Raw genomic sequence first — 14,744 nt, 5'->3', positions numbered from 1 at the left:
TGTCCTGGAACTCACTCTGTAGACCAGGCTGGCCTCGAACTCACAGAGATCCACCTGCCTCTGCCTCCCAAGTGCTGGGATTAAATGTGTGGGCCACCACCGGCCTTGAACTTATTCTGCTGCTGTTTCAACCTCTCAAGCACCCGGAATTACAGGCCTTTACCGCCAGGCCTGCCTTAGGGACTTGGAAAAATTTTAATTTAACAGTATGTGTTTTAACTGGACAAACACTTATGAGAAACATAAAGGTCTTTGTAAATGCTTTCTAACAATCAAGATAAGCCAAGAATAATTGCTTGATACATTCACAGATTTCTGGGAAACACCAGATTAAAAAGGAAGCCAGTGACTCTAACAATTATAGTTCACAGTTGCCCTCCAAACTGCTAACTCTCCAAATTGACCTAGTCAACAGAAGAGTGATAATTATCCTGAAATGATGGCTAAATGCCAGACTGTACTTACCTCCAAATAGTTCCAAATCTCTTAAGCCCTCAACAATGAATTTTTCCGAGACCCACCGCTAAAGAGGAAAACCCCAAAGAGAATTAGTATATCTTCCAAGCCACAACAAAGTAGCTATCAGCCTTTAGAGACAAGCAAAACCCCACAAAAACATAAAAACAAGCAGTACAATTCGACCCATTTCCATGGCCAGGTTGAAAGGGATTTTGAAATTAGCTACAAACAATAGATTTATTCCTTTCTCTAGTCTTCTGTATCTAACCTTAAGCAAAATGATGATTGGTTCATAAATGTGGTACAGGGGGAATACATGGGACTGTCCCTAGTAATGAGTATTTTTTCCTCTCCTATACAGAAAATTCTCTTTGGTTCCATCTTGTTTAGTCCATAGATACTCTCCCCTTTTCCTGTTTTTGTTTTATGTTTTGTTTTTCAAGACAGGGTTTCTCTATGTAGCCCTGACTGTCCTGGAACTCACTCTGTAGACCAGGCTAGCCTTGAACTCACAAAGATCTGCCTGCCTCTGCCTCCCAAGTACTGGGATTAAAGGCATGGGCCACCACCACCTGACTTCCATAGATATTCGTTACAGAAGTCCTGGATCATCAATGCCAATTTGAAAAGTATTATTGGAATCCAACACATAAATAAAAGAATTCTTCACAAGCCTCTGTTAGTTTATAAAACAAGACTCGGCATATTCCATATTCTTTTACCTACAACAATAGGTTTTTTTTTCTGTTTGGTTTTTATCTTTTTGAGATGGGGTCTCTCTCTGTAGTCTAGCCTGGCCTTAAACTCTTGACTCCGCCTTCCTCAGTTTCTCCAGTGCTAGATTATACCATGCATGGTTCTTCTTCCTTTTTTAACAGCATCTAGTCATTGTACAGGAGGACGAGTTTCCTTAGGATATTTTCGTACATGCAGATCATGTACCTCTTCTTGTCCCCTCCCCGCTGTTTGCCCTTCCCCTTTTAGCTTCATGTCAGGTCAGGCCTGCACGTGATCTTTGCACAGAGGGCACACTCATGCCAGTGTCGCTCCAGTGTGGGTGCAGAGGCTGCTGAAGGGGGCACATTTACAAGGGTTCCAAAGACTGACTTTCTATCAAGTTCACCAGGACTAAACTAGTGCAATCGATGTACACCTCACTAGCCCATTTCAGATGAGTGTTAGATTTCCATTATACTGAGGAGTCTGGTTTCACCTTAATCAGGCCAGGTTAAAATAGGAATGTGGCTCATATTTAAAAGCAATGGAATCCAGTTTCTGTTTCACTTCATGACTGGTGTGAAAGTTTGGCACGGAGGCGTTCTTTCCACTGAGCAGCGAGTGAGTTCAGGCAGAGGAGAGGGTTACCTTTTCCTCTTAATTAACCCGAAGTTGATTTCTTACAGTGTAACTTGTTTTTGTGCATATAAACACAAGAAAGGGAAGACTAAAGGACATTCTAAAATAAGCTATATAATAGGTACGGAAACTATAAAATCACTTTGTCCTTTTCTGTAACATTTTTTTTCTGAATTAAAAAATACCCTCCCCCAATTTAAGATAAAAATTTCTATGCAGTATACCACATAACTGAGAGTGGTAAACTCATCTCTCTTGACACTTAAATATGATTAAAATCTTTAAATAATCATCATTGCATTTAAAAAGTAAGTACTTGATAAAATTGGCAAGAATATTTAAGAGGAATTTAATTACATTGATATATTTTTTAGGGAAGGAATGCACATGTGGCGGGTCAGAGGACATCATGTGGGATTCATTTCTCTCCTCCCACCATGTGAGGTCTTAGGGATAGAACAAAGGCTGTCAGGCTTGGAGCAAGCCCCACGCCTGCTGAGGCAGCTTACTGGAACAGAGACACCTTTAGTGAGGTCACGGGAGCTTATTTATTAAGACTAAAGCTAATATTTGTTCTTAAGGTCAATCTGATAAGATTTCTTTTTCTAAAATTTTTACAGGGAGCGTGAGAACCAAGTCCACACTACCACAATTAGACAGTTGAGTTTCCTGTGTTTGGAGGAATCAAAGGCGTCAGGCCATCTGAGAGCAGCGGGTAAGTCTCAGTCTGTGAAACCATCTCCATGATCATGGTCTCTCTCCTGCCAGGTGAGTAAAAGATCTTCTGTTTCCCTCACTGGTTTCGTGCATGTGTGTCACGATGTGTATGTGGGGATCAGAGGACATGTAGGTCCTAGGGACTGAACTCAGGTTGTCAAGGCTTGGCAGCAAGCCTCTGTACCTGCTGGGCCAGCTCACTGACCCTTGATAAAAATTTTAAGGTATAATAAATTCTTCCAGTTAATTTTTTTTGTTTTTTGCAAGACAGGGTTTCTCCGTGTAACTGGCTTGGCTATACTAGAACTCCCTTAGTGGGCCAGGCTGGCCTCAAACTCACTGAGATCCACCTACCTACCCCTGCCTCCCAAGTGTTGGGATTAAAGGTGTGCACCACCACCACTGCCTGGCTCTTCCAGTTAATTTTAAAGACTCTTCATAATATTAAAAATGTGTTCCAGTAACTACAATCTGACATTTGATTTTAAAAACATGAATTGATAAAAAACAGAAGAGAGATCAGCTATGTAACAACATAGAAAAAGTCCAATTCATTTAGCATGTCACTGATCCATTCATAAAATAAGCCACTTTCCTGTTTTTCACCAGACAATTCTGAGTGCAATTCTTAAAACAAGAAAAAACAACCCCCACAATGTCCATCCAAATACTTTACTTTTCAGAAAAGACAAATAGAAAGCCAGAAGAATGGGAACACTCACCCTAATTCGCTCTGGTTTACTTACAAGAAAAGACATGGGTTCCTACTGTGTAGACCTACTTCAATTTCAAAAACTTAAACCTAAGAGGAAAATAGAAACAGGGAGAGTTGGTTAAATCTCTTTTTATAGAAATACCTTTTTCTCCCGAAACAAAATCTCCTGTAGCAAAGGCTAGCTTAAAACTCACTACACAGTAGAGAATGACCTCGTACTCCTGAAATTCCTGTCTCCGCACTCTCAGTGCTGGGATCACAGGCTGTGCCTCACCCAGGGTCCGTGCTGATGATGGAAACAGGTGTTTTCTTGAGTGCCAGGCAGACACTCTCCTGATCAACATATCCAGCCTAGATAAAGCTTCCCTGTTGAACAAAATGTACTCCTGGTCTATCATGTCAGGGCACCGTACCAGACATCTAACTTGCTAACTTCTGAGCATTTGTCTAGAATTGCGTCGAGTGACAATAGACTTGGATATACTTTGAGCAAGTACATCTGAAACTGTCATTTCTATAAGACAAGAAGTCTGGAGTCAGGCATGTCAATGCACTCCTGTATTCCCAGAATTCAGGAGGTTAAGGCAGGAGGATGAGGAACTGCAGGCCAGTGTGGGCTTCATACATAGCAGGACTGTTGAGAGGAAGGTAGGGCAAAGTGGCCAGGAGAAGCGGGGTGCAATGGAGGGATGGGAAGAAACTTCTTTAGCTCAGAGAAAGGCAAATGCAAAAGCCACAGTTAACATAAAGTGCACAATGAGTGAGCTTCCTTTAAAAACAAAGCAGGGGTGTCTGCCACCCTCACTTCCAAACAGCATCACTCCATGTCTACCTCCCCCATATCCGCACACCACTTCAGTACAAGACTGGCAAGCATAGTGGGTCGGTGGTGGTGGCGCACACCTTTAATCCCAGCACTCAGAGGCAGAGGCAGGCGGATCTCTGTGAGTTCAAGGCCAGCCTGGTCTGCAGAGTAAGTTCCAGGAAAGGCGCAAAGCTACACAGAGAACAAACCACAAAAAAAAAAAAAAAAAAAAAAAAAAAGACTGGCAAGCAGAAGCTACAGGCACACAGCGTGTGAAGTATAAAACTCTGGCCTTTCTCCCCTGACCCCCACCCCTGTCCCCATCCCCCCTTTTTTTCTTTTTGAAACTAGATTTCTCTGTGTTGCCCTGGCTGTCCTGGAACTTACTCTGTAGACCAGGTTGGCCTCAAACTCAAGAGATTCAAGAGATCCACCTGCCTCTACCTCCTGAGTGCTGAGATTCCATCCAGCTTTTCTTCCTTCTTTTTAGAGACGGTCTTAGGTATTCAGGGTGATCTCTCACCAGATACAGAGCAGAGGATGACCTTGAACTTCTGATCTTCCCACCTCTGCCTCCAGGATGCTGGGACTGTGATACCACACCCACCTAATAATTTTTTTCTTTGTCTGATTTAATGAAACCTGAATACTGTAAATACAGGTGCAATTTTTGGTTTGAATTAAAATGTTCGGTAAACTGCAGTGACGTTCCTTTCTTTCCTGTGGGGCCTTGGGCACTGTAGGCAGGCACTCTACCTGTGAGCTACCATCACTGTTATTTTTTTGAGACAAAGTCCTTTAGATAGGCTGGCTTCAAACAACCCTCTTGACTTAGACTCCAAGGGGCTGGGATTACAGGCAGGCAGCTGTACTTGGCTGAAAGTATAAAACTACTTACTGATAACATGACTGTGTACTTAAAAGATTCTAAGGAGTCTACAAACGAGAAAACACTTTAAGATGGGTGTGGTGTTGCATACCTGTAATCCTAGCACTTGGCAGAGAGACAGGAGAATCAGGAATTCAAGGTCATACTTGTCTATATGTGACTCTGAGGCTAGCCTCTGCTACATGACCTGCATCCAAAACAAAAACAAAAATGTAGACCTAAATGCTGCACTGCAGACTGGCAAAGACCTGTAATCCTAGAACTAATGAGACTGAGGTAGGAGGATCAAGAGGTTGAGGCCAGCTTGGCTACCAAAGAGATTCTGGGTCAAGGAAAAAAAACAATCTAAAAACAGACAGACATTCATCTGAATACTGAGGAACTTCCTCTTCTACTTTGTGTGACATTAAGATCAGTATGCTGCTTTCAAATGTCCTTAAAATTCAAAATTACAATGGAAGGATAAGGCAGATGGATGATATGTCATTCAAAGCATAAATCCATTTTTATCAAGAACATGTAACACTACAATACACTGGCAAAGCAATGTTCTTAGTAGACAGATACAGAAATGGCCTTTTTATTTATTGATTTGTGGTGCTAGATATCCAGCCCAGGGCCTCACACATGCTAGACAAGCACTCTACCACTAGGTATACCCCATCCTAGATATAGCTTCATTATTTACAAGCAAGTTATCTTTTTGTTGTTGTTGTTTAATGGTTTTTCAAGACAGGGTTTCTCTGTGTAGCCCTGGCTGTCCTGGAACTCACTTTGTAGACCAGGCTGGCCTCAAACTGAGAGATCTGTCTCCTGAGTGCTGGGATTAAAGGCATGCATCACCACCACCCAGCCAGTTATTTTTAAGATTCTACTACTACTTGAGATGACCGAAGTCCTCAGAAGTAAGAATGAGGCCTCAGTTTTGGCTAGTAGGACTAAATCCTATACACTTTGCACAAACTGAAAATCTATTTTAGGGTAGTCAACATTTACATTAAAAGTATAGGTTGGAGCCAGGTGGTGATGGCACATACCTTTAATCCAGCACTTGGGAGGCAGAAGCAGGTGAATCTGAGATAGCCTGGACTACAAAGTGAGTTCCAGGACAGCCAGAGCTTCACAGGGAAACCTTGTCTCAAAAAACAAACAAGCAAAGAAAAAGTAATGGTTGGGAAAGCTGAGCTGAATAGCATTTGCTTAGCATGCCCAAGGCCCTAAATTTAATCACCAGTATGGAAAAAAAATTCATTTTATTTTTCTTTATCCAAAACAGCAGCTATGATGAAGATGTTTATATATTAAACCTGGAAAAGGGTGTGGCATCTCCAAATTGTCTTACAACCCCAGAGTCTATGTTGGGTCAGGCCTTGGAAGAAAACCAGGCAGCTTTCCTCATCAAGCATGCACCTCCTTTGACAGGACCCTGGTGCCTGACCATAGTGATACAAAATGGTGTAAGACACATGATACACTCTTGGGAGTAGGACCTTAATTCGTTGTGGAAGTGAGATGTGCACCAATAAACAGGACAGGGGAATGGACAAGAAGGAAGGAGCAACTTCCTATGGAATTCAACAAAAACAAGGCTGAGTGGCAGTGGGCCTGGAATATCAAAGGTGACTTAAAGAAAACGGAGATTCCAAGCCAAAGAGTGTAACTGTGATCTAGCATTTGCTGTCTTATGCAAAGTTCTATTGCCAGCTTAGACAACAGTGTTTGCCACAGTAGTCACTCAGTAACACTAAACAACTGCCCAAAAGTGAAGAGAAGTGTGTTAGCACTTTGAGTACACTCTCCAGTGTGTGAGGACCATGAGCCTTCAATGCGTGCTAAGGAAAGGCTGTATTAGCAGGGGGTGGGAAGCCACTGTAAGCTTTGAACAGAAAGATGCACACAATGGTGGTCTAAGCAGTGTGTCTTACATCTTGTGCCCACAGAAAATGTAAAATGCCGGCTGCAACTCAGAAGGTCTGGAATGGGGTGGGAAGTTCTACCACACTCCCTCCAAGTGACAGCACTGTTGGCATGTGGACCGTGGCATTAACTAATATTTGAGAAATCTTGTTTAGAAGAACATTCCAAGAAATGTTCATCTATAAAGGAATGAAGAAAGGGAGGGGTAAAAGTAACCCAGAGAAAAGCATGCTGGTTATAAAACAGTTTTCCTGGGGAGAAGAGCCTGTGGCAGAAGAAACCCCAGGGAACAGATGAGTGGCTAAGAATAAAAAAATGATCAAGCTGTCACAACAGCAGCCCAGGCTATAGAGCCCATCCTCTGCCCTTTGGAAATTTGAAGCAGGGCCTCCTACATACGAAGCTGACCTCAAACTCACTATGTGACTGCCCATGACCTTGAATGTCTGACTCTTCTGCTTCCATGCTCCTAACTGCTAGGATCACAAGCTTGCATCACCAGGCATGGCTGGAGAATATCTTTTACAAACTGTCCTAGATAGATGTCACTTCCAGGGAGTGTGGCAGAACTTCCCAGCCCATTCCAGACCTTCTATCTAGATAGTCCAACTGGAAACTGCAGAGACTTAAAACCGTATCTGGGGATCCATTCTACAACTGATGATTCTAATTGTGTGTTTGTGTTCTTGAGTGATTAAAAAGAGATTAATATGCCACTGAACCAATGCCAGAAATAGGAAAGCTCAGAAGTAGAAGTGGCTTTAATGTAAGGGTAAGTTAAAATATTTATTTAGTGTATAAGTACAAGTGTGTAGTGTATGCACATGTGCATGGGGGGGTATGCCTGAGGGTGTCCATGAGGGGGTGTGTACACAGAGGCCAGAAGAGAACAACAGGTGTCTTTCTCTGTCAGGTTCAAGTTTAACTAATGTAGAGAGTTCAATAATGTTGAGAAGGAATATATCTTCCAAAAATGGGGGATAGCCATTTGTTAGAAAGGTAGTATTGATGTTTAATAACAGGTTAAAGATGGCTATGTGGATTTAGAGGTCAACAGCTAAGGCTATAAAAGTGATAGGAATCCAAAGCTGAGAACGACAGCTCATGCTTGTGATCTCAGCACTCAGGAGACAGAGACAGGATCAGGATTTTAACATCATCCTTGGCTACAACCTGTCGTAAAAAAAAAAAAAAAAAAAAAAAAAAAAAAAAAAAAAAAAAAAAAAAAAAAAAGTGGAGTATAAAGACCCTACTTCCCTTCTTGTCCCCAATATAATTTTGATATTCACTCAGTAATCATCTCAAGTATCCTGTGTCACAGAGGCTCCCACTAACCACTTGCTTTCCCCATCATAACTGTGTGTGTGTGTGTGTGTGTGTGTGTGTGTGTGTGTGTGTGTGCATGCATGGTGAAGCTAAAGGACATTGGGTGTTCCACTCTCCCACTCAGCCTACTCCCTGAGATAGGTTTCTCACTAAACCTGGACAGAGGCTGGCAGCCAGCAAGCCCTGATGTCTCTCTTGTCTCACATGGCTGTTGACATGAGTGCTGGAGACTGGAACTTGGGTCCTCATGTTTCAGCAGAATGTCCCTTATCCAGAGCCACCTCTGTGGCCACCCAACCATACTCGGAATTGCTTCGTTACCTCTCCTACTACAAGAGGTACAGAAAGAATCCACTTGCTCTGTGGACTGTTTTCTTTTCCTTTTTTCTGTTTTTGTCACTGGGCCCCCAAATTTCCTACATGTCTGAGATCACAACTATAAACATGGCCAAAATTCTTCTAAGAAACCTAATTAAAGGGTGAATCGAGCCAACCAATTCAGCACTATAACTAATGATTAAGTTATTAGGTAGCTTTTTTTTTTTGGCAGTGCTAGGAATGGAATACAAGTCCTCACTAACGATAAGCAAGCACTCAGGCACTGAGCCACACCCGCAGTCTCAAATTTGGTGTATCACCTCTCAGGGAGCAGAATCCGTCTCAGGTATTGGGTATCTCTAAAGTATCAACTAATTCACGAGGACCCGTCCACATATTGGAACTTGGTTCTACCTCAACAGGTCTTTCAGAAAGACTGATGCCAACGGCCTGGAGAAGGGGGTCAAGTTGAAGAATCTTAGGGTCTTAGCTGAAGGTAGAGTTGAGAAGTTAGCTCTCTATTGCCTAAAATTATGAACAATTTTATTTAACCACTCCCCTTCTGTCATGCTCACTCTCGGCCGCCAGACACAATTCCCAAAACTGCTGGGGAGCACTTCAAAAGACAATCAGAAATTCTTCGTTTTGACCAAAGCAGAGAATAACCCTGATCTTGCTTCCTTGTGAGAGTTCAACTCGATGCCCGACCAGCATCGCCTGAAACCGAGGCTCCGGTCGAGAGGTCAGCACTAGGGTCTGCTGTTACTTTGCGGGGAGGACCAAACGACATCTGGTCCCAGGCACTCCATCTGGAAGCCCCGGAAAAGATGGGTAGGGCAGGCAGGAGCTAGCCTCTCCGGTCCGGCAACTCTGCTCAGCGTCTCCCCAGCCAGGCCCAAGCCTATTCTGTTCTCAGGCTGTAACCCGTCAATGTGGGAACCCAGAACCCGGGTTAAATGAGGGCCCGAGGAGGGCGAGGGTGAGCCGGGATGGCCGCTGAGGCGCGCCCCGGAGGAGAGGGACTCGGAGTCGGGCAAGAGGGACCGGCCCCGGGGAGCGCACCAGGCGGCCCCGCCACCCGGTACCTGGTCTAGGAGTCAGAGCGCAGTACCGACTCGTCTCGGCTCCGCCTCCTCAGTTTGGTGGCCGCGCTGCCGCCAGGCCGGTTGCTGGGCGGGAGGTACGCAACGTGCCATGCGCAGTGGAGAGATCCAGGGAGGCTGGCAGGGCCTCGCCACGCCCACAGAGGAAGCCCCGCCCCTCCCACGGAAGATGCCCCTCCTTGCCCCGCCCCACGGAGGAAGTCCCGCCCCTCCCCGACGGAAGAAGCCCTGCTCTGCCCCACCCAAGAAGGAAGCTCCGCCCCTCGCCTCCCTGGGCAGAAGCTCCTCGTTCTCGGAAGAGGCTCCGCCTTACCCTGCCTATCAAGGAAGCCCCGCCCCCCGCCCCACCCATCTCCTCCCGCAGAGGAAGCTCCGCCTTTCCCCCCCCAGGGCCTGTCTGCTTCCCACGTTACCGCCGGCACGTTCGTGAACCCTCAGCCGCTGTGGCAGGGAGAGAACTGTTAGTCGTCTTTTAACCTTCCTTTGCTAAGGCAAGAAAAGGGTCCCCGTCAAGCCAAAGACCTAAATGACTAGTTAGTCGTTGATGTAGAAGGTGGTCCCAAAGGGCCCTGGAGCCTCCGTACCCCCCATCTGCAGCAGGGAGAGACAGGTCAAGGGACAGCCATAGATAGCTACCGACTTGGCTAGCAGGAGTATTCCCCTCCACTCCACCCCCTCCGCCGCAAATCATTTCACCTGTAGCGCTTAAATGAGCAAACACTTCATATGCCTGATTTGGGTCTCTCTCAGGCATTAGGAACAAACTAAAGAGGAAACTCACCCTGTGTCTGTGCCCCAAGTTCCTTCTCTGTAAAGCAAGGAAAATTGCTCAACTAAATGAGAGCTATCTTTTTGTTCCTGAACCCTCCTTCATCCTTAACTTTTTTTTTGTACTGGGTTTGAGTCTCATGTAGCCTGGGCTGGCCTTGAACTCAAGAGATCAGCTTGCCTCTGCTGGGATTAAAGCTTGGTGCTATGAGTTTGCCTTTGTGAAGGAAGACAGGTAGCAGAGACTAAGGCATATAGGGCTGATCAAATGAAGCCCTCCAGATGCAGCAAGGCTTCCTCCTGTGGGAACTAAGGATTTTTAGTCACTTCAGTTGCTGTGGGGTGCTGTCAAATAATGAATACTTGTTTTCTCCGGTTCTGTCTCCTCACAGGTTTATACTGGTCTAATAACTTCCAAGATGTGTAATTTTGGAAACATCCAAACGGGGGCTTAATGGAAATACACCAAACATAACAGGGGATTTCACTGTTTTACACACTTTTTTTTTTTCCCCCAAGACAGGGTTTCTTGGTGAAGTTTTGGTGCCTTTCCTGGAATTCACTCTAGAGCAGACTGGCCTCGAACTCACAGAGATCCACCTGGCTCTGCCTCCCGAGTGCTGAGATTAAAGGTGTGTGCCCACCGCCCAGCTTGTTTTACACATTTCTGTAATCTTACCTAGTGCTTTGACATTCTCAAGCACAACCTCAGTCTCAAAATGTTTCCTTCAGAAGTGAACCTAATGGATCCATAAAAAGCAAGAGAGTGGAGGAAAATTCAGTTTCTGCCAGTTCCCATCGTTTTTTGGAACTGAGAGTATTAGAGAAAGCAATGAAAAGATGCCAACTTCATTTTGCTTTAAAATTGTTTGTGTAAGTATGTGTACTTGAGTGTACTTATGCACACCACACGTGTGCATAAACAGGCAGAGGTAGAGGGTGTCGTATCCCCTGGAACTGGAGTGACAGATAGTTGTGGGTGCTGGATCCTTTCCAAGAGCAGCAAGTGCTATTAAGTGCTGACCCATCTCTCCAGCCCCAAACTTACATTTTGAGGCAGGGTCTCAATTCTAGCCCAGGCTGGCCTGGAACTCGCTCTGTAGCCCAGGTTGGCCTTAAACTCAGAGATCTTCCTGCCTCTTCTGGAATTACAGATGTGAAACACCACACCAGGCTGTAATTGTAAGACAACCTCAAATTGAGATTTCCTTTCCCCTTGCTCTCCCTTCTTCTTTGGACTGTACTAGAGATTGACCCTAGGACCTCACATATGCTGGGCAAGTGCCTTAGCCCTAAAACCTCTTACAGTCATTACAATGGGATGTGTTAACACTAGGTACTTCATCTGTCCTAATACCTAGTAACCCAGCCACCACATTTTCTAACAGGACGTTATAATTTGAGGATCAGCATGGCTAAAAGATTTTACCAACTGTATGACTACCTACCAAAGCTATTCAGAGTCCCAGCCTGCTTCAAGGAGCAAATACATAGATTTTATATACCAATCAGGGTAAGTCTGAACAAACTGTATAATGAAAGATCAACATTCAGAGGTTACAGAGTGTGAGCCCTGGAAGGCACAAGTTCCTGATGCTTTTGACTTATAGAGTAAGAGTGTTTAACATTTCCAGAGCTTTTGGAAACTGACTTGAAGCCTAAAGGATGGATGGAGACAGGTTGAATTGGCTACTTGCTTTTTTTTTTTTTTTTTTTTTTAACTTTTTTAAGGCTACTTGTATTTGTTTGTTTGTTTGTTTTTGAGACAGGGTTTCTAGTGTAACAGTCCTGGCTGTCCTGGAACTCACTCTGTACAACAGGCTGGCCTGAAACTTGCTTCGTAGACCAAGCTGGCCTTAAACTCATAGAGATCCACCTGCCTCTGCGTCCCAAGTGCTGGGATTAAAGGCTTGTGTGCCCCACTACCACCCAGCATAAATTATCCTTTTTTTTTTTTTTTTTTTTTTTTTTGGTTTTTTGAGACAGGGTTTCTCTGTGTATTCCTGGCTACTTGTGTTTTTAACTCTATTGTTAAAACACATAAGCCTCCACATGAAAACACCTATGTGAACTCCTTGCTTAAAAGAATACTCAAGGGCTGGAGAGATGGCTCAGAGGTTAAGAGCACTGGCTGTTCTTCCAGAGGTCCTGCGTTCAATTCCCAGCAATCACATAGTGGCTCACAACCATCTATAATAAGATCTGGTGCCCTCTTCTGGTGTGCAGGAATACATGCAGACAGAACACTGTATACAAAATAAAAAATAAATCTTAAAAAAAAAAAAAAAAACCTCAACTGAAAAAGGGAAATGTGTGGATGTATAGAACAAGTTGCCCAGGACCACTTATCTGTAAAGTATTTTCAACCTTATGCTCTTTCTATTTTACTGCCTAGTGTGCACAAATCCAGAATTTTCCTGACATAGGAGACTGGCTTCAGTTCTAGCTCTGATAAGAGATAAGCTATTTGAAAAATTGAAATATGGACAGAAGAAATCTATGTAATATGCAAATTTAAAATATGAATGGAGGGAGGGGAGAGAAGTGTGGGTACAAATATGAGCAAGGTACAATGTTATGTGTATGAACATGTAATAAGGAAATTCATTATTTTGTATGCTAACTAGAAATACCTTTAGAAAGAGGAAAACACTTATGAAAAGCAGCATGTTCAGCAGACAGGCAGAGGCAGTATCATCTTGTTCCTCAGTGACCTCCAAGGAAAGGAATACTTTAAAAAGACCAGGGTGGGCTGGGGAGATGGCTCAGTGGTTAAGAGCTCTTAACCACTCCTCTTCCAGAGGTCCTGAGTTCAATTCCCAGCAACCACATGGTGGCTCACAACCACCTGTAATGAGATCTGGTGCCCTCTTCTGGCCTGCAAGGACACATGCAGACAGAACACTGTATACATAATAAGTAAATAAATCTTAAAAAAAAAAAAAAAAAACTGAGCCCATGAGTTGGAAACTAGCCTAAGTAACACTCAGCAAGTAGTCCTCTCAGAAAACAAGTAGATGTGGTGGTACACACCTATCACCCCAGCACTCCAGGCTGAGGCAGGGGCATTGCCACGAATGCCAGGCCAGTCTGTGTTATAGATGAGACCTTGTCTCAAAAACAAAGCAAGAAAGCAATACGATCTACCATTAGGAAAAATCATAGCTTTCTTTTATTCCTTCTCAAATTCAGAGGGTTGAGACCATTGTGAACTTGTACAAAGATAATGCCGTCTTCCTTTGTTAAAAGATTTTGTTATTTATGTTCAGATGCATGTGAATGCAGTTGCCTGTAGAGACCAGAAGAGGGCAGCAGATCCCCTAGAGCTGGAGTTAGAATCAGCTAGTAGCTGAGATTTCAATGTGGGTCCTTTGCAAGGGGAGTAAGTACTCTTAATCCTTAACCTTCTCTCCAGCCCTGCTGTGTTGTCCTCTTGCAATCAAATCTTCTGCTGATCACCAAACACTGGGATTAAAGACACATGACACCACACCCAGCCAGGCTTCTTTTTACTTTTACTTTTGTTTCAGTAGTCTGTAATAGAAGCCACCCCTATAGGTCTAACTCTTTTATATCCTTTAACATCAACATTGAGCCATCTCACTGGTCCTAGCAATTGGTTTCACTGATGCTGAAGCCAAGTTTTTGTATTATTTTTACTTTATTATTATTTTGTTTAATGCCAAATGCTGTTTATTGAAGGAAGGAAAAGGTCTTTTTTTTTTTTTTTTTTTTTTTTTTTGAGACAGGGTTTCTCTGTATAGCTTTGCACCTTTCCTGGGACTCACTTGGTAGCCCAGGCTGACCTCGAACTCACAGAGATCTGCCTGGCTCTGCCTCCCGAGTGCTGGGATTAAAGGCATGCACCACCACCGCCAGGCGGAAAAGGTCTTAAATACAGGTTTACAGCACAATGGGAGAACCCTGGAGGGCAGAAATTCGCTACCAATTTTTTACAATTTTGCATCTAAGCTGTTAATGCCCATTATGCAGTATACGCAGACAAGGAACTTCCCTTAAGCATTCAGGAGGGTGTAACCCAGCAGGGAATTAGCATAGGGAGGATATCAAGGTCAAGGTCAGCAAGCAAGGCAACAGTTACCCAAAACAGGGGCCAGGACCCTACAGGTCCCCCTATTACTAAAAAATGAGCTTCTGACTTAGGTTGCATGGGACGTCAGCAGGTCACCTTACCCATCATGGAGACACATGCCCAGGCCACACAGGCGCTCTGTCTTAGGTTGGTGAGTGCCCCCCAGGCATTACCCATCTCTGAATACTCATTATTATACAGGCTCAATCGTGTGTGAGCTGCATGGTTAACTGCTGCCAAAGATCTCAAAGTGGCACTGGGCTTGCAATCTGTGTGTT

The 14,744-nt window shown here is 44.1% G+C and overlaps 1 protein-coding gene and 1 non-coding gene across 10 annotated transcripts in view; both read right to left on the bottom strand.

Annotated features, from left to right (window-relative positions):
- Positions 1-9,741, bottom strand: part of Strada (STE20 related adaptor alpha) — a 31,249-nt gene extending 21,508 nt beyond the window's left edge. The window contains exons 1-3 of one of the 9 annotated variants that reach the window (XM_037201602.1): positions 9,588-9,741; positions 3,255-3,334; positions 466-523 (exon numbers count right to left, since the gene is read on the bottom strand). In XM_037201602.1, coding sequence (XP_037057497.1) covers positions 466-523; positions 3,255-3,290 — 94 coding nt within the window. In that variant the 5' untranslated portion in view covers positions 3,291-3,334; positions 9,588-9,741. Of the gene's footprint in view, positions 1-465; positions 524-3,254; positions 3,335-8,822; positions 9,273-9,587 lie in introns of those variants that run through there. The other 8 variants (XM_028865175.2, XM_028865178.2, XM_028865181.1 and 5 more) reach the window with 8 other exon arrangements.
- LOC114690511 lies at positions 2,433-2,591 on the bottom strand. Its single transcript, XR_003734089.1, has one exon. It is a non-coding gene; the product is annotated as a U1 spliceosomal RNA (small nuclear RNA).
- Positions 9,742-14,744: the final 5,003 nt, after the last annotated feature.

This window comes from Peromyscus leucopus, chromosome 8b (assembly GCF_004664715.2).
Source record: "Peromyscus leucopus breed LL Stock chromosome 8b, UCI_PerLeu_2.1, whole genome shotgun sequence".
Taxonomy (NCBI): Eukaryota; Metazoa; Chordata; class Mammalia; order Rodentia; family Cricetidae; genus Peromyscus; species Peromyscus leucopus.
This window is presented reverse-complemented; position numbering and strand designations above follow the sequence as displayed.